A 19,512-nucleotide genomic window follows, 5' to 3' on the forward strand; every position below is an offset into this window, starting at 1 on the left:
CATCCGATCGCCACCAACCAACCCCCCCCGACTCGCCTTGTCGTGGGAAACTCGTACACGCACTACGCTAATTGTAAGCTCGGCCTGCCACTCTCCGCAAGTAATATACGCGACACCACACCGAGCAGGATATACCGCACCATCGGCACATACGGGACCACCTCGTCATACACTCTATATTCGGATACCGTCACTTCCGGGTCGGCATAGCGCGGATTCGCGCGGCCGGCGAGACGCGCTCCTCGGGAGCAAAGCGGAAGGGAGAGATCGCGGCGTGGATCGATCTGTCGGGATCTACGCGATTTGGGAACTCGCGAGAAAAATTCGCACTGTACAATCATTTGTTACACAAAAGTTGAATTGTATATGTCGAATATTTTCTACGATTTGAAGAAATCACGGATTATTCGTATTTGAAACATACAAAATTGATTGTGTATAGGTTTTCCGCTTTTGCGGAAACGATAGCAGCATTAAAATCTAAATCTATTAAAATCTAAGCCCAATTTCGATTCTTAGGCAAAATTCCAGATGTATTTTCGATTGCACTTGACGAAATTTCATTTTGCCAGACAAAAAAGATCGCAAGTTGAACTTCGTTTATTTTAATAATTCATCAATTATGATAAAAACTAATGCAAAGATATCATTAATCATTTGGCGATGACATTTGATTTCGTTATGTACATGTTCCTCGCTTGTTGATTAATGTTTATTTGCCGGCTCTTGAATTCTATTTAAAATTTATGATTATATTTTTAGACACATACCTCACCTTGGCACCTCGCATAATCGGAATCGTTGACCTCTCCCAAAAACGACGCATATTTTCATTACTCGTTGAAATATATAGCATTATTTATTTCCTCAGTTGCATCGGTAAACAACATTAAAATAGCACTGGAAATTGCAAAAAGCCCGTATCCGACATTCGTGTTATTATGCATGCCAAAATCCCGTTTTATCCGAATCTTACATCTTATGTAATAATCCAATCCAATCTCGAAGTATTTAAATGTCTCTGTAATAATTTGAAAACTTAATTTATAATTATAATTAATAATTTTTTAAATAAAAATTTAATTATAAAAAACAATACGGAATTTATGTAGTATTTGTGATATAACCATTTGATATATAATCAACCTTTACAATCGTATATATAATTCTAATTTAAAATACCTAATTCGAGCGTGAAAGTGTTTCCTAAATAAAAAATATATTACATCTTCTTTCTTTTTTTATTCATATTCTTAGTTGTATTAACAGTTCAATTATTGATAAATAACTTTCAGGAATCTATAAAAGATTGTTTAATATGATTAAGTATAAATTTCATTGATGATGCTTTATGTTCTTATTATAAAAAAGCTCAATTTTTATAATTTCAGATGTAGAGCGTCATGGCAATCAGCATAAAATTTACAAAATTTGACAACACACCATGGGGCTTTCGACTAGCTGGTGGCAGCGATTTTCCGCAGCCACTTACCGTTATCAGAGTGAGTTTCCTATTTTTTTAATCTAACAATTATTATTAATGCTAACAAAGACGTTAAAATTATTATGAAATAATTATAATTTAAATAATATTACCTATTTTTACGTTCCGGATACGGAATACAAAATGTGATATAACAGTTTTTATAATGATAACAATTTAATTATTTACAATATTATTGTTTTTCTCATATCCTTGTGAATTAAATCCAGAAGCTAGCAAAGAATAGAATAAAATTAAGATTGAAAGGAACGAGCGGAGTATCGTTCAAATTTTCGAAAGGTAGCGAGGCGTCAAATGTGAACGTAATCCATAGGTTACGGAGGGAAGCCTGGCCGAATGTATGGGTTTAAAGGTCGGCGATGTCGTAGCAAGATTGAACGATCAATCGATCAGCAGCTTGACTCATGGACAAGCGCATGAAGCACTAGTGCACGCTGGCAACAACTTTGTCTTAGGTGTGCAAAGGTAAGTCTCTCTCGCGAGGATCATCAATTATAGACGTGGAGACAGGGAAGACTCAAGAGCACCTTTTATGTAATCTTTGTCCTTTGGAGATTATTCTAAACACAATCATGAATATACGTCTTCACATAGTCTTTTGTAACATTACGAGAGAACCGTATAAATTGAGACGTCTCTCGTTTCTTGAATTACATCATTTTAAATCTTTGGATAAATGTTTCTTCAACAATTAAATGTTTTTCATTCGTTTTGCGTTAGAAGTTAGATAAAAAGAGTTTTTAACTAAATTTACACTGGACTATTTAAGACGCAGGTTAATTAGAGACTCGTGCATACGTATGTACATACATATACACATATTGTTTACATTGTATGTTGACGAAACAGGAAATGGAGATAAATGACACTAGATTGCGCCGGTTGCACCGCGGCCAAGACGAATAAGCGAGTACATAAATGCAACAGCTAAGTTGGCTGCGACTCGCATAAATTAGATCTCCGCACCGTCTCTCTCTCCCGGGAGAAATCGCTATTAACCAATATTAGTTCTCGAGTTTATTGATATTAAAATTGCACCATGTGTCGAAACGGCGGGCAAGATATTTTCGACATTAACGCGTAATTTCGTACAGAATCTTGATTACCTATTTTTATAGGTATATTATAAGTAATGTATATTATACATAAAAAAATATATTTAAATTAAAAAAAAACACAAGGTATATAATATATAGATAAGAAGAGATATAATGTATCTATTTAAAGTATGTTATTAATTCTTAAATATTATGCATTTTTTTGGTTGGCAAAGCTAAATATAATAGCCATAATGTGACATAGAGGCATCTGAAAGTACGGAAGAACTGCCGAGGCTGACACATCCTCTCGGTCGTCTTACATTGTTATCGAAATCGGATTTAATTTCAAAGCTTAATTAGCCGAAGGCTGTAATCGAATTTAATGAGTCCTCAAGGCTCTTCGTGCAGCCTAACGAAGCATAGCCGGTGGCGCACGTCATTCATCGCCGGCATACTCTCGTCGATAATAACTTCGGCGACCGCGGCAAGAATATCCCGGCGTATGAGCTATGCGCGTGTGTATGGAGCAATGTATTGCGACACCTATAAATAGGTGACCCAGAATGAGAGATCTGTTTATCATTGGTCGGCGATTTTATTTGCTGGTCCCCGGTCGCGGACCGTCGTTTGTCGCATTCGCGGGATCCGCTCGGTGGGAATTTGCGCGCAGATTAGAACGTGAGAGCGAGAGAGACCCTCGGCGCCCGGAACCCGCGAGCTCGCGCGCGGTCCATTCGGCACATAATCCGAGCCTATCGCGAACGGGAGAAAGTCTATTTTCTTGATCGCTGTGTTTGTTGCTGGCGCAGAGAGGAGGAGACACGAAAGGCCGCCGAGGCGATATCGGAAGAGAACATCGTTCCATATAAAATCGCCGTGAGTATAAATCCGTGAGATGAAAGGCAAACAGCATCCCCGTTGCACACTCTCTTAACTGGCGACGAGGGCTACGCGACGTCTTCGACATTCGTTCCACCCGGAGCACATCCGGCTCTCTTTCCCGCGTACTCTTTCTCACGTTCGCGTTGAACTTGAAAACTCTTTTACGCGAGTTTTTGAAGAGAAATACCATTTCTCTCTCCCGGAATTAATCTAAAAGCTATACGAGGATAAAATGATGAAATGTTCACGTCGCCAAGTAAGAGTTAATGAAACTATTACGATTACATTTTTCCTCCATTTTAACGGAAGCTTGAAATGCTCGAAATTAATATAAAACATATATTTTTATACAAGTTTATAATTTTATATCGTGCCACAAAAATGGTTAAATCGCGATTTCTAGCGTATCTGATTTGCCGTAATGAATCAAGTGTACAAATTCAAGCGTTATCGTAACAGCATGCTTCCTACTTTTTTTCCCACCCGCAACTTAAAAAGTTCACCGGCACTTTTCCACCGGAAGTCATACCCCGCTTTCATCCGGGGAAAATCTTTGATCTTGTATCCGCTTGACATTTAAAGAGAGTAATGGTATACCAGAGAAAGTGGCGACGAGATGATGACGTCGAGTTCGCTTATTAGCTTGCAGACTTACCGCCGGTCTTCCCAGAACAGATCTTAAAGGAGGAGACAGTGATCGAGCGGTACGAAGAGGAAAATATCGTCGTCGAGCCGCCGTTGTCCGTCGAGGACAAGATCAGGCAAGAGGAGGTGAAGCTCGTGGAGGAGAAACCGGTGAACGCCAACAGCGAGATCGTGCCTAACAAAAATCTCACAGATGACGAGATCGCTCAGCTGATCCTCGAGGAGGAGGAGCTTTTATCGGATAAAGGATTACTGGGGTACCTTTTCACGATTGTCAAGCTAATTGATGATGACACCGCACGATTAGAGATTCATCAGTATTTATCCCTATCGCTTAATTTGAAGAAAATTAATTTTCATAACAATTAATTGAAAATATTTTAAGCAAGAAAGAATCTCTGAATCAGTTCCAAAAAAATTAGCGTATATATTTATTAATTATTCAAAATCAGGAACTTCTTAATTGTTTATAAAATTTCCAGCTCAAAAGTTATAATTCGAGGTTTATATTATAATATCAACGTCCTTACTGTTTTAAATAAGTTCCTTTTTTCAATAAAATAATAGCCATTTTTATTTTTCTTATTACCTTAATTTAAACAATAAAAACATTCTTCGCCTCTCCCCGTTTCTCTTCGTCTCTCCCGGTCTCTACTCGTCTCTCCCGGTCTCTCCCCGTCTCTCCCGGTCTCTCCTCGTCTTTCCCGGTCTCTCTCGGTCTCTCCCCGTCTCTCCTCGTCTCAATGTGTCAAAATTTCAATAATATTAATGAAAAACTATTTTTTATACTTAAATTATGGCCATCATTTTTTAAACACCGGTATATCCAAAATCAAACCCCATAAGAATACTCCCGTTTTCGAACGCAACATTGTGTCAAAATTTCAAAGCAATTGGTGAAAAACTTACGGAGATCTTAGATAAGGAACAAACATTTACATTTTTATTTATATAGATTTTTTAAAAGTGCAAAATAAAAAATACAGGATTTAATAATAATAATAATTTTTACTTTTTCGATCGGCAGAGTAAACTTCAAGAAATTGAGACCGCGAGCCAAGATCCTGAAAGACTCGAAGGTTCTGGAGGAGCTGCAGAACATCGCGGTAGCCGAGCCTGAGCGGGTGCAAGAGTTGAAGCGCACTTCCACCTTTCTGCAAAAGCCGCAGCGACCGGTGCCAAAGTTGAAGAACGAGCCGAAGGACGAGGACGAGGGAGAAACTTATAGGGTCGTGATCAAGAAGCAGGACAAGAAGACGGTGATCGCGCGTCTCGTAGAGAAGGGTCTGCTGCCGCCAGGATCGGAGGCGACCGTCGCCAGGACACCGGAACCGCCGGTACCGTCCGAGGTAAAGATGCATGAAGGGGGAATAGAAGAGAACCGTCCCCCTGCCGTGTCCGAATCAAATTCCTCGTGTTCAACCTGCTCTCTCGATAACAGTCCATTGTCGTCCCCACGTCCTTTGGAATCCGATTCGAACGAATCTCTCACCTCTGCGGATCAACTCGAGTGTCACGCGACATATAAATGCAAATCACAGCTCTTTCATGTCAAGCCGAATCATTCTCGAAGATACAGCGCCGCCGGCAGATACGACGAAGTCGGAGCGAGATCGCTTTTCAAAGGTCGCTACTTGGAGAACATACTTTGCGGTTACACTCGTTCCTGCGTTCTTCGCGACCGACAAGTCGACGAGTTCGCGAACACTAAATCAAGAAGCGTGTACTCCAGGAAGTGCGATTGGCTAAAAAATATTGGTCTCGACGGTTTTTCTTCAAGTGGGACCAGAAGGAAGAGCAGATGCGCGCGGGCGCACTATGCGGAGAGAATTCTGCTTCGTAATGTCAACGCTGTTACCGGACACTTTCGCTCCAAGCCGAAGAGGCCTCGCGTTTTCGCTTCCAGAATGAAGGGAAGATACTTAGCGACGTATCTGAGACTAAAGAGCATCCGACTGATGTCCCTGATTGCGACATTGTTCCAGTTTTTGTTGCAGAGACCAGGCGTCTCCGAGTCATCGAACTTGTCAAAGATTCACGAGCGACGCTTGAGTTTTAAGGGTCGCTACTTTGAACACGTTCTTACGAAGAATGTCGCTCCTGTCCTCGAGTGCGTCAAGGAGACATACCTCGTCGATGATCAACCGATGATGATCGAAGAGAAAAGGAACGGGCCAAAATCTACGAGGACGAAGGGACGTTACGTAGAAAAGTGTCTTCATCGGCAAAATCTGCGTCTGAAATCTGCGTTGACAAACCTTCTTGATTACGCAAAGAATAATATCTTCACCATCACTACATCGTCGAGAATAAAACGCACCATAAGAGGTCGATACTTCGAGCGGATGGTGCGCAGAAATCTCAAGATCTTCGAACTACTCGTGGAGTACGTTCGTTCCGGAATCTCCGAATGGCTCGAGGAAGGTTTATCGTGCGCATCGCAAAATGAATTTTCTGCCGTCATTGCCAGCACTTCCAATCACATTGTCGGCGATTCAGTTCCAAGTGAACAACAAATTGATGAAGATGTCTCTGACTTAAAGATTTCCGAGTGGCGCGAAAACGGCCCATACTGCTCGCTGCAAGAGGAATCGCCCCTTATCATCACTTCCGACAATTCAGACTCGAACGAAGAAGTTGCTGAAAGTGATCGCACTATTTTCGAATCGAATAGAAATCCGAATGAAGAAGCTGATAAGTGTATCGAATTGGCCAACCTTACAGATATGATGGCAGAAGAGGAAGACACTCTTTCGAAGTTCTTGCAGTCGGCTGAGAATTATGTTTCTACCGAGGTCTTTCATCGTGGTAGCAGACGATTTTCAAAATCGCGCAAATCTATCGATTTCCTCTCTAAAGAAGATGAGAACGCACTTTCGAAATTCCTACAGTCGGCCGAGGATTACGTTTCCACCGAGGTCTTCCATCGCGGTAGCAGACGATTCTCAAAATCGCGTAAATCTATCGACATCACTTCGAAAGAAGACGACAACGCCCTTTCGAAATTCTTACAATCGGCCGAGGATTACGTTTCCACCGAGGTCTTTCATCGCGGTAGCAGACGATTCTCAAAATCGCGTAAATCTATCGACATCACTTCGAAAGACGATGACAACGCCCTTTCGAAATTCTTACAATCGGCCGAGGATTACGTTTCCAACGAGGTCTTCCATCGCGGTAGCAGACGATTCTCAAAATCGCGTAAATCTATCGACATCACTTCGAAAGAAGACGACAACGCCCTTTCGAAATTCTTACAATCGGCCGAGGATTACGTTTCCACCGAGGTCTTTCATCGCGGTAGCAGACGATTCTCAAAATCGCGTAAATCTATCGACATCATTTCAAAAGAAGACGACAACGCACTTTCGAAATTCTTACAATCGGCCGAGGATTACGTTTCCACCGAGGTCTTCCATCGCGGTAGCAGACGACTCTCAAAATCGCGTAAATCTATCGACATTACTTCGAAAGAAGATGACAACGCACTTTCGAAATTCTTACAATCGACCGAGGATTACGTTTCCGCTGAGGTCTTCCATCGTGGCAGCAGGCGACTCTCAAGATCACTCAAGCGAGAAGAGCGGGGAGAAGAGGATGTTTTGTCGAGTGTTCTCCGCTCTACCGGTGACTACGTGTCCAGCGAGGTGTTCCATCGCGGAAGCAGAAGACTATCAAGGTCGTCCAGGAGGGAATCCATTTCTCTTGTGACTCCCGCATTGTGGGGCGGTTTAAAGAGCATAAACTTCAATCTACCTTGGTTCTCGTTCGTCACCGAGAAGAACACATTATGCAGCGGGGACTGCGAGGAGAAGATTAATCCCGAAATCGAGCGCGACAATCGAAGGCTATCGTTTGTGCCGACGATTCTGTATCAGGGTATCACGAATCACATCGGCATCGATTTCACGAAGTTGGTGGTTTACGCCTTCGTACCTTGTACTTCGATTGTCCTTCTGTACATGTATAACTAGTTATTGTCATCTGGCAATCATTTGATAACGTTTATAACTTATTTCGAAACAATTAGTATATAACTAAATTGCAAATGTAATTACAATCGATCCAAAGTTCGGATTCTAAATTCACTAAAGAATTTAATATCGTGTCAGTTTGTTAATTTAGATCAATACAAATATGTTTATCCCATTGTATCTAGATCTAAATAGACATAACAGTTCTTAAAATGGTTCTAACTGAGCTTAGGTTTGTTATATACCTCTGTACTTGTGTTTTTGAAACTCTAATAGATAATAAATTATCGTGTGGAACATTAATATCCGCATAAAAAAGTTTCGTAAGTAATATGCCCTCGAATTTCAGTGTAACCGTATGTTTTGTTCTTCTTTCTGTCACTAGAATTAAATATTATCAGAGTGAATCCATTGTAGAATAATTATACTACTAAAATACTTAATGTGATCGATTAAATATGTAAGCAAATATGTAATTAACTTTTTCCTTAAGAGATTTCTCAATTGTGTGAAATATGTTAAGTAATTAAATTGTTAAAACTGAATATTTGTACTTGGACTTTATATGTATTGATATATCAACCACTCTTGTTACGTAACAAAAATGTGAATGCAACACAAGGGAACTCAAACTCTTACATTTTTTAATTATATGTATACCACTAAATTACGGTTTATTTAATTTTTATCGTTGTTTTAATTTATTATTATTTTGATGATTAATTATTATTTAATTTTGTAAAACATAATACGAATACATCGTTCATTAAACAAGTGCCAGTTCGATACAGTATTCAGCATAAATCCAATTTGATTATTTGAAAAGGTAAGTACATATTCAACATTACATTTTTCCAACATTTTAGAAATAAAAGTTTGTAATATTTGTCAATTATTATAAAAACGTCTTGAGCATTTTCTTAAACGTACAACTTTGTCAATGAAACAGATTAAATTCATTAGTTATAGTTTTTATTTTTAAAAATAATATTGCAAAAAAAATTGTTTTTTAAAAACAATTGCACACAACGTTAAGATATCATTTCAGAATTAAAACTATTAATTTTCAATATCATCGATTATTTAGATCTTCGAATCTTTAAAGATGCTTCTCTTTCTGTCTATTTTTTACAAAGTAAAAAGTATTATAATGTATAAAATAACTTTTATATGTACGTATTTTACTTTTCGCTTTACTGCAAATAATCATTTTTTATTGCTCAGACAAAACACTGTAAAACAAAAAATTTTATAATAAAACTTTTTGAATTTTATATCTATATATATCCTACAGGTTTAAATAATGTTCAGAAAGATCGCGAAGATTCTGCAAATATCTAAAAAAATTGAGAAACCTTTATCAAAATTTGATCATCCTAAGAGATTTGTTACGTGTTTGTACAACATATATATATATATATATTTCTATAATTTCTATCTTTCTCACAATTTAGACAACGACTCCAGCTGCGACGCCAGAGCTTGCATGCAAGGCAGAACAAGAGGGAAAGTCTGATTCAAGTCCCGTATCAAAGGCAGAAGGAGAAAAGAACGACGACGAGGTTGACGAGGACAAAGTGGGAGGAAGATCAGAGTTCAAGGAGGAGAATTATCGTCCCGAATCTTGCGAGGCAAGATCAACGCAGGACGAGCAAACAGTAGCCGAGGAGGAGGGTTTGAGTGTCTCCATGACGGATCCGGCAGTGGCAAAAGCCAATAACGAGAAGATCAAGGAGCTGGTAACCACGGAGATCAATCTCGAGCAGCAATTGGAGAACGTGCAGCGACAATTAATCGCTTTGAGGCAATTACCGAGCGAGATTGAGAATCATTTGAAGATCGTGTCCGAGCAACTGTACAAGATCATGGAACTTAGTGGCGTGCAGCGGTCCCTTGGCAACGGAAACGGTAGTCGGCGCGGATCGTCAGGTGACCGAGATTTGTAATCGAGTCCAAAATAGATAAAGTGGACCTTGACGATTATTCTCTAGGCATATTTTCAAATTTGGTTGCTATGCGATTTCAATTCTAAGTGGATACCAGTTCTTGAGTTTGTCGGTATTACTAGGGGGTCAGTCCCTCCTTAAATTAAGAAAAATAAGATTACATCCTATTAGAATTAAATAACTTTTCCTTCTCAAACAAGAGATTTTTTTTGGTATCGCATCTATTAAAAAAACATTTATATATATTTTTGAATTATTTAAATTATAAATACAAATAATCTAGATTAGAAATATAATTTTTTTATTTTTATATTAAAATTTGTTTTTTTTTTCGGTGGCATAGAAGAAAACATCCCGCAGCGAAAGAATGAGGAGGAACTGAAGGAGCAAGAAGAGGACGAGGATACTGACGAGGAATTTACGGAAACTTACGATTACATCGAGGAGATTGCGTGTTTGGAGCGAAGGACGTCATCGAGGTCAACACCGCAAGTGATCGAGCCCAGTGATGACGAGGGGGAAATGGAGGAAGAGGAAGCAGAGACGAAAGAACTGGACGGTATGATTTCCGTGAAGAGCGCGGACGAGGAGGGAAATAGAGTGAAGAAATTCATCGTCTCTTACGAAACCAAACTTTTGAAGTCGCCCAGTCCGGCACCATCGCAAGGTAACTATCAATATCATTTTATCTCGAATTTTGAAAAAAAAAAAAAATGATATGATATGATATGATTGAACAACCAAGTGTAATTCCATAAGAGCACGCAAAGTTCTGCGATAGTAATATAAAATATTATTTTTCGCATTCGCGCGTATTTGAGGTAGATATAAAACAGTGTTGTAAAATACGATGCTACATTATAGGAAGTTTCGAACCAGATCCTAAACTGTCACCAAAAGATCAAGTTATACAGGAACTGCAGGTATCCGAAAAATGGAATGATCTGTGTTCTACCTAGGATGAAATGTCCTTATTGTTCTTCCTTTGTATTATTCGTACTCAAAAATTATAGACTCTCGTCAAATGTTAACGGAAGCTCACCCTGTTTCAAGATCCATAATAAGTTAATCGCAAATAAATCGAATTATATATGTATACTTTTTTACGGTTGATAACCAACTTTTTATTCTGTAAATTTGTTGTTCTTCCTTTTTTGCCGTAAATCAATTCCTATATTAATATCGAAAGGGTTTATATGCATCGTGAATCCGAATTCCGTGACTTTGTTTTCTTTTTTGTGCGACTGATGCATGATGAACGTTTGAATCCGGGCAAGATATATCGTCAACTTGTTTGAACTTTCAGGAAAGAATGCACAAGAGAGGCAAAAGACACTCGCAGGACCTGTGGCCCCAGGCTAAGCAGCTCGAACTTACGCAAGGACGTAGATGGAGATGCCCAAATGATTTTTTCAACGACGAAATGATAGCGGAAGTGTTATCCTCCCAGGCGGAGGTCATTCGCGGTAAAGCGTTGGGGTAAGCAAAATTTTACAAATTCTAATATAAAACATATTTTTAACTATAGTTGGAATTGTACGATAAAGTGGAACGAATCCTGAGAGAGATGTTCACGATTTATCTTAATCCCGAGATAAAACGTTAAAAAAAAAGTTTTAAACTGATCGATTATACAGAGTGAACTTCAAGAAGTATGAGAAGACAAACTTGCCGAACTATGACTACCTGATGAATTCGAGTGTTTATAAGATGATTCATAAAATGGAGCAAGAACCGAAAAGGGGTATTCCCGCCAGACCCGCCAAAGTCAATGCGGCGGAAGATATAATCGAAAGAGTTGTAAGCCTCTCTTTGTAATGTTTCACGGCTGCCAATATAAATCGCTTAAGAGAATGCAAGTGATAATAATTTATTGTGAAATCGTGACAACCAAAATATTTCTTAAGCAATTTTAACTGCAGAAACATTTTAATGAAGTTGCTGATAGTAAACATTGCCAATTAATCAACCTAATTAACCGTCATGTCCTTATGTAATTATGTATACTAGGTTCCATAAATATTAAATCTTCATCTTATTTCAAATCAATTAAAATTTAACAGATAATCTGAATAATCCCAAATAAAATACAAAATAATTAAATTAAATTAAAAAGTTTTAGACTACTAATTCCGACATTATTAATCGAAGAAGAAAAATCTAATTTCTCAATATATTTTCAGAAATCACCGGCGTTGAGTGTTGTAGACGACAGGAGTGCTCGAAGCGTCAGCCACTAATGCAACAGCGACCATAGATCAGAATGTAATATCATAGTTCATACGCGAGAAATCTATATGTGTTTGAAGGACGTGTTAAATCTATATATCTGAAAAATTCAAGGAAACCGCTAGAAATTACTAGGAATGCAATTATCTGGCATGTTGATCGCGTCTGGAGAACGTTATCGTACTATCATCGATACAATATGGTTGTAATAATTTGTAAGCACGTATGCCTGTACGTATGTTGGTATTTAAATCGCCTCGAGAAAGATTTTCCCCGTCGGCACATCGCGCGAATTGATAAAGAGACTAAGTAAATTTACACGTTCGAATTAATTCGCAGCAGATATGTAAATGCGCAAAATTTCTAAAATATAAATATTTAATTAATTTACGCAAATGCAACTACCTTGTTATCACACTTTTTCATAGTTGTAAATTGTGAAATCAAGAAATCTTAAAATAATCAAAACATTACGTTCCTCTCAAGAGCATGCCGTTATTCTTTCCTATCAACAATACGCGCTCCTGTGTTTCTACATCGTTATACATGCGGGTTGTCCGGTAATCAGGTGTGACTAGCAGGTTGCGTAGCTATGCCTGGTAATTAATAGATTTTCGAGGAAAGTGATTTAGAAAGTGAAGCACGTGAAAGTGTGCCCGTTCGTTTCACTCCGTATTGACACTTGCGTCCGCGTCCATTAATAAGGACGTCAAGTTATTAGTGGAAGCTGCGGGTTCCCTTTGCACGCACCGGGGACCGATAATATCGCCAGCTTACTTTCCGCTGCATTTCGCGAAACAATCGCGGTTACAACCCGCGTACCGCTGCGCCTCGCTGTGGGACCACCATTCCGCTCGACGCGGATTAACCGAGGCGATTGCCGGAACACGCGATGACTAAAGCCGACCTAGAAAAGACGAGTTTCCGAGTAAACGACCACGATTGTCCGCTCGCTCGGAAATCCGCGCGGATGAGTCCGCGGATCATACTTTCTCTTTTCCGGGAGTTCCGAAGTCCCTGTTATCCGCGTCTCGCGTATGCGTACAACCGGCTGAGTCACGTCTTCCTTCTTGGCCGATGAACCTCTTAGTTCTCTCTCTTTCTCTCTCTGTTTCTTTCTCTCACACATACATTCACTCACTCTCTTCCTCTCTCTCTCTCTCTTTCATTCTCCCGCCCCCCTCTTTCTCTCTCATTTTCTCACTCTTGCTTGCTCAGGGTTCCCGATCGTGACGTCGGCCCCCAGCAATTTATGTAAAGCATTCTAAGCATGATTCACGAACTAGTTCACGCCCTCGTGACCGCCACCGGCGCAGAATGCAGTCAGCGCGAACTCGGGTGCGTCCATCAAGGTGTCCTCCTGTGTCTGTAATTTTTCGAGCTCGTATGTTATACTATTAATATGTTATATATCGATTTTTGGAATAATACGTTTCATTCCAGATGTCGGAGTGTAATACAACTTGTTCTCATCTGTTACATTTAAGATAAAAAGGAAGGATTAAAATAAAAAGTTTTAACTATATTGAGATACTAAAAATTTTAGAAAACTAATATTTTAATTTGAAATAAATATCATTTTAATATTATTAGGAGAGAAATTTGCCGATACTTTAAGTAATAAAATGAAACTAATTCTTTTCCATTTTTATGTGTAGATATAATATTATTATATATATAATTTACATTCTCATGTTTTACATATAAATTTACATTATCCATACAAAAAATATATTTAATGCATAAATTTGTCTCGATAATCCTAAGAAACGAAGTTGCTTTGATTATATTTAATTGGAAAATTCATGGAGTAGTCACTGTCAGATATCGAAGACGTCTCAGAAATAAATATTTATTTGAATTTTAATCAAAATGTGAGTTTAAAGCAGTGAAATATTTTTGATGAAAAGCTCGTAATATAATTTTTCCGCATGCCTCATGCAAAGGAATTCTCATAGTCCTCTTTCATTATATGGAGGAATGAAGGGGATACGAGTTTCTTTTCTCTATCATAATCATTCACGTGTTTTCGCTGTCACATCGCGCAACAATTTCGATAAATTCATATCTGATTGCCGAGAGACTTAATGACATGAGAAGCATGTGACGGTGTGCTAAGATTTATTTAACGAGTTTCCATTCGTGACCTCTTACGTGGCCTATCGACAGCAATGACTTAGGTCTATTTCACTTTTCTCATATATCGGAAGAAAAACCCTTCGAGATTCAAATAAAAGAGATTCCCAACATGCTCATACATTTCCAAAATTTAATTCCTTCTTACACATTTTAACATATTTTGACATATACATCAATGATAAAATTAATATAGAATTTTTTTTTCAAGAGATACAAAAGAAATTAGAAAAAAAGAACATGATAATCAAGAGATAATGCTTGAAAAAAAGATGCTTTCCTTTTTATTTTATCTAAATAACTTTTACAATAAATTAAAATAAAGTTCCAAATTGAAAATTTTAATCAATATGTAATTAATTATATGTATGTTAAATCGTATAATAAGAAGTAGAACAAAGGAAGATTCTTTGTGCAATAGAGAAAATTTTAATTAACAGTATTTTTTAATTTTATTCATGATCGTCATATTTCTCTCACTTTAAAATAATTAGATCACGTTGAACAAAGCTAGATAGACAGTGAGAGAGGAGAGAGAAAGAGAGAGAGAGAAGCGTAATTAGTAGAGCAAAGAAACGGAAGGGACGCAAAACGCGTGCGCGGCTCTTCTTGTCATGGTCATCGAGATGATCAACTCGACATTCCCGATCTCGCCCTGTCCTTTTCCCCCGATCTGGTCCTCCTCTTTCCGTCCTGTCGTTATATTTTATTGCCTGCACCTTCCGCCCCTTGACTTCCACCGCCACGGTTTACGAAGCACCTTGCAGGATGCACTGGACACGCACCGACATCCGTGGACACGCTCGGTCGTTCCACAGGATATCGTTCCGCGAATTTTATGGATAATAATAAAAGACAATGTACTATTTTAATAGCTAACTGAGAGAACGCTTAATATTCTTTAGGCCTCTACTTAGGACATCGTATTCCGTCCACTGATTTTATTGTTCTGCAACCTTATTCCGATTGTCTTCGCTTTGTGACTTTGCAACAAAGGCGATCGTCGCGCGAAGAATATAGCTTGGACATTAAGAAATATTCCAGCGAAAATAATTTGTATTAGTAATGTAAGAAGAAATGATTTCCGTGTCTCTTTCCGCAAGACGTCTCGCTTTTACTTTGCCGCGCACTTGAATCTACCTTCCGAGTGAACGGTTTTAGATCCGAGTTCAAAGTTTTAAATTGCTCGACACTGTGTCGGGAAAAGTTTGAAGTTTTGAAATTAATCGAAACTCAATATATACTTTTATTGAAATCTCGTCATTCATTCCTCGCGGTATGACGCTGCCTGTGGGGATTTCTGCCAGAATACAATAAATTTGTCTCTCTTCCTCTCTCCTTTCCCGCCATCCAGCTGCCACCACCGTATTTCCCTCCTTCCTCCTCCTGCTGTCTCCCTCCTGCTGTTCCTTCCCTTTCCTTCCGCGCTCTCGCACACTCCTCCTCTTCGTTCCAAATCGCGTGGCGAGGAGGCCCCGCTGCCCGACTGACCGTCCTCGGCGCCTCTTATACCTTTACTCCGGTCTGCGCGTTCTTCAGGGAACGTACGTGCCCGTTTCACGTTCCACTCGAGAGAGCGCGATACATATATACCCCCCTTTTATAGAATACGTATACACAAACGGCCAACAAACCGACGTTGTCGACCCAATTTTGTCAGTGGTGCATCGCGATATCTCAAGGAGGTAGCTGAGCCGAACTTGAGGGCTCGTTCACCAGTAGCCGTCGCAGTTCCTTCGAGATCGTTCACCGTTCGTTTGCACGATCGTTTACCTCAGCATACGATCGACGGTTCGGGCAAGACAAGTGATATGGCACAACTGATCAGCGTCAAGCTGTCCAGGTTCGACGGGTCCCCCTGGGGCTTCCGTCTGCAAGGCGGCAAGGATTTCGGCACGCCGCTTATCGTGCAAAAGGTGAGTCAATTTGGATCGTCTGTTTAACCCTTTATTTCATGTATAGGGACCTTACGATATTTATTTCCAAGTACTTTATTAACTGTGATACGAGTGATAATGTTGGTCTCTCATAAATCTCTTTTGTAACGTATTTCTCTTGTTATATATTAACGGAGCGATTACAAGAATTGTCCGTTCATTATATTGATAAATAAAGTATTACTATATTATACAGAATAGATTTTAGTAAGTAATCTGTATATTGTTACATATATATATTAAATAATATTGTGCGACGGTACAGAAATGTACGTAATATTGCAATCGAGATTTGAATGCAATTTAAATGAATGCAATTTTCTGACAAATATATTTTTAACCCGTGGCCTTGTTTACAATCTGCTTTTTATCTTAATATTATTGCTTATTATATGTATATTGAATCATTTTGAATATCACGAAAGAATTATCACGAGAGGCATTTCGATGGATTTTGAAGGAGCGTTTTCAAGAAGCCACTCGAGCGGGATCTCAAGTTGACTGAGGCAGAAGCAGTAGTAAAAATATTTCTTGCGGCCCGTTTATATATAGCGATGTTTTATATGGCTATTTTCATCTGCGGTTCCTTGTCGTTCGCCTCTACAACGTTTCTCGATAGTCGAACGTAGAGAGGATATCGGTTCCGATATCACGAAAGTGCCGATTGTAAAATTATAAGAGAATCTATACAGCGCTTCTATATGCACTCGCTTCTGCACGCTATTCTTCCTCGCTTGCATCTTTCGTTCGCGTGTCGCTCGCGAAGAAATCAATTGCCACAACTCGGGCGGAATAGAATTTTCATTGAATACAAATATCGATTAATGTTCCCGACAATTGGAGTCGTCGCGAGTAGAACAGTGCCTCCACTATATTAAATATCTTTTAAGACGTTGACATATTTTTCATATTATTTTTCGTATATATCGATTGTCAGGTTTTATTATATATATTAAATATCTTTTAAGACATTGACATATTTTTCATATTATTTTTCGTATATATCAATTGTCGGGTTTTATTATAATTAAAATAAATTTATTACGTTTTGTTACACGTGATCTTTAGATTCAATCATGCAATTATTGTCTACCTCTTGTCGTATTTATTTCATTGAAACTTTTTATTATATCAATTAATTTATAATGCAAATTCGTCCCGTGATGTGTGAATGAACATTTACAAATCTGCGGTATGCGGAAGCGGATAACGATAATGAACTCCGAGAGTAAAAGCGAGACGAAAGTGAAACGCAAACGGGATTCCTCGACAGCTCATCCTCGGAAATGAAATCTGTATCAAAGTTGACACTCGACAGGCAGACGGCACGTGTTGATGCTTCGTTACGCGAGCGAACTTTGTTATTCTCGTTCTCAGGGTGCGATCTAAAATACCGAATTTCGCGAATCAATTATCGCGGAAATTAGGATGTTGAGATCGCTCGTTGGCTCCTTGTTTTACGCGACGAAGTGCAACTCAACTACGAATAATTGCATTCTATCCTAGGAAATATAATTAAAAATCAAAATGTCCCTTTAATTTCTATTCGGATACAAATTACTGAAAATTATAATAATTTTTTAAAATCATTAATACATATACTGATTTATTATTTTCTTTTGCCTGTCTCACAAATCTGTCATTGATATAGTTAATACGACGATCAACAAATTTCAAGAAAAAGAAAAAGTCACGTTTCGAATCGCAACGCGTGAGCTTTCCTCCATAAGCTTTTCGTAATTCATCACCGCGAGACCGTGAGACGCGATTGTGTGTTTTGATATTACGATTTAGAGGGGCCACGTACGCGTTATGTAATGCGGCGGCAAACGCCAAACTATTTCACGCGCATCGGCAGAAATCGTTGCCAACTACGTGCGAAACGCCGGACTCGCCGTCGCCATCGCCGCCGCCTCCGACGTGTTTTGGCGATGCTTGGCGCTGTAACACGAGAAGCTTTTGGCGAACGCGTAAAGACGCGGGTCGCCCCGTGGATTCTTTCCCGCGCGGACTTTTTCCAAGCAGCGTTATACGACCATAAGCGCTATTATTAAGAGGCACGAGCGTGCCAATGTCAAACGGCGGCGGCGAACATCAGCAGATTTAGTGACAGTTTTCACGCGCGAACTGTCAAAAATTAGACACATTCTCGTGCACCTCCTCCCCTCAATTTCAATAATTTCCTGTGTAAAACGTATTGTTGACAGGACGTACGCTCACGTTGTTCCATCAAAAGCTCGGATTATTATATACATGATTTGTTTCCGGAAACTGTCCGGTTCTGTACACTTTGGAACGTAATTAAAAAATATTCGTGTAATAAATGTAATAAAAATCATTATTCTTCTCACTATAAAAAAAGTAAAATTTGTCTATAAATATACACTCTCTAAATCTTGTTAAAAAAATTGATGAATAAATTGTCACTTTGTAAGAGTTAAAATTCATTTCTCTAGGATTGCGCTAAGAAAAAAGTTGTGATACTTTTGCGACTCTAATTGCATAGTAAAGTAATTATAATCAGGAATTTTTATAGTTTTATATTATTACTATAATATATTAATAACAATAAATAGTAATTGTTTTGTAGCGCAATTTATTATATTAAAAATATCTATTTTGATTATGGCAACCATATCATACGTTGCATAGACATTATAATTACGAGAACTTAAATATGGTTTAAACAAACTATATAATTTATATTGTTAAATAACTACAAAAATATGGTTGAGTGCAAAAATAAATTGTAATTTTTTATTCATATTGAAGTGACTCGAATAATTGCACAAGATCAATTTTCACTTTTTCAAAGTGACGTTTTCACTTTACGAGATTCAGAATAATGTATACGTAATTCTTATACAAACATTTATCAACGCTCGTGCAAAACCTTGTTCATCGATTCGTTAAGATGAGAATAAGTATATTTTCGTGTTTCTCATAAAATATATCCTGACAGAAAATCATTGTAATTCGAGTCTCAAGGTCGGTAGATTCCTCAGGTTTCCTGCTAAAATTATTCGTTTTCGCGTATCTTAACGCGTTTTGGCGAAAGACGTCGCGCGATCGGGTTCAAGTACCCCGAGAACTACGAAGTGGAAATCGGATCGGGCGGCGATCGCGTCCCTCCGCGTGAACCTGCGCGAGACGCCTTTGACACCGTGTCGGACTCATATTTCTCTCCTTTCCGAGAAAACCGGGGGCGGCCGGACGCTG

At 38.7% G+C, this 19,512-nt stretch overlaps 2 protein-coding genes across 7 annotated transcripts in view; both read left to right on the forward strand.

The window, feature by feature from the left end:
- The first annotated feature begins 1,254 nt into the window (after nt 1-1,254).
- LOC105833824 lies at nt 1,255-12,705 on the forward strand. Its single transcript, XM_036286948.1, has 13 exons — nt 1,255-1,502; nt 1,818-1,969; nt 2,623-2,638; nt 3,220-3,420; nt 4,069-4,328; nt 5,099-8,044; nt 8,395-8,401; nt 9,500-9,974; nt 10,335-10,705; nt 10,813-10,914; nt 11,253-11,470; nt 11,629-11,791; nt 12,175-12,705. Exons 1-13 carry the CDS (start codon nt 1,404-1,406, stop codon nt 12,229-12,231), a joined length of 5,067 nt encoding a protein of 1,688 aa, XP_036142841.1. The 5' UTR covers nt 1,255-1,403; the 3' UTR covers nt 12,232-12,705.
- A 3,101-nt stretch (nt 12,706-15,806) lies between these two features.
- The window catches only part of LOC105833822 (PDZ and LIM domain protein Zasp), a 35,170-nt gene continuing 31,464 nt past the window's right edge, over nt 15,807-19,512 (forward strand). For 2 of the 6 annotated variants that reach the window (XM_028192810.2, XM_028192811.2), the window contains exon 1: nt 15,808-16,272. In XM_028192810.2, coding sequence (XP_028048611.1) covers nt 16,168-16,272 — 105 coding nt within the window. In that variant the 5' untranslated portion in view covers nt 15,808-16,167. Of the gene's footprint in view, nt 16,273-19,512 lie in introns of all 6 variants that reach the window. The other 4 variants (XM_028192814.2, XM_028192815.2, XM_028192813.2 and 1 more) reach the window with 3 other exon arrangements.

This window comes from Monomorium pharaonis, chromosome 5, assembly GCF_013373865.1.
Source record: "Monomorium pharaonis isolate MP-MQ-018 chromosome 5, ASM1337386v2, whole genome shotgun sequence".
Taxonomy (NCBI): Eukaryota; Metazoa; Arthropoda; class Insecta; order Hymenoptera; family Formicidae; genus Monomorium; species Monomorium pharaonis.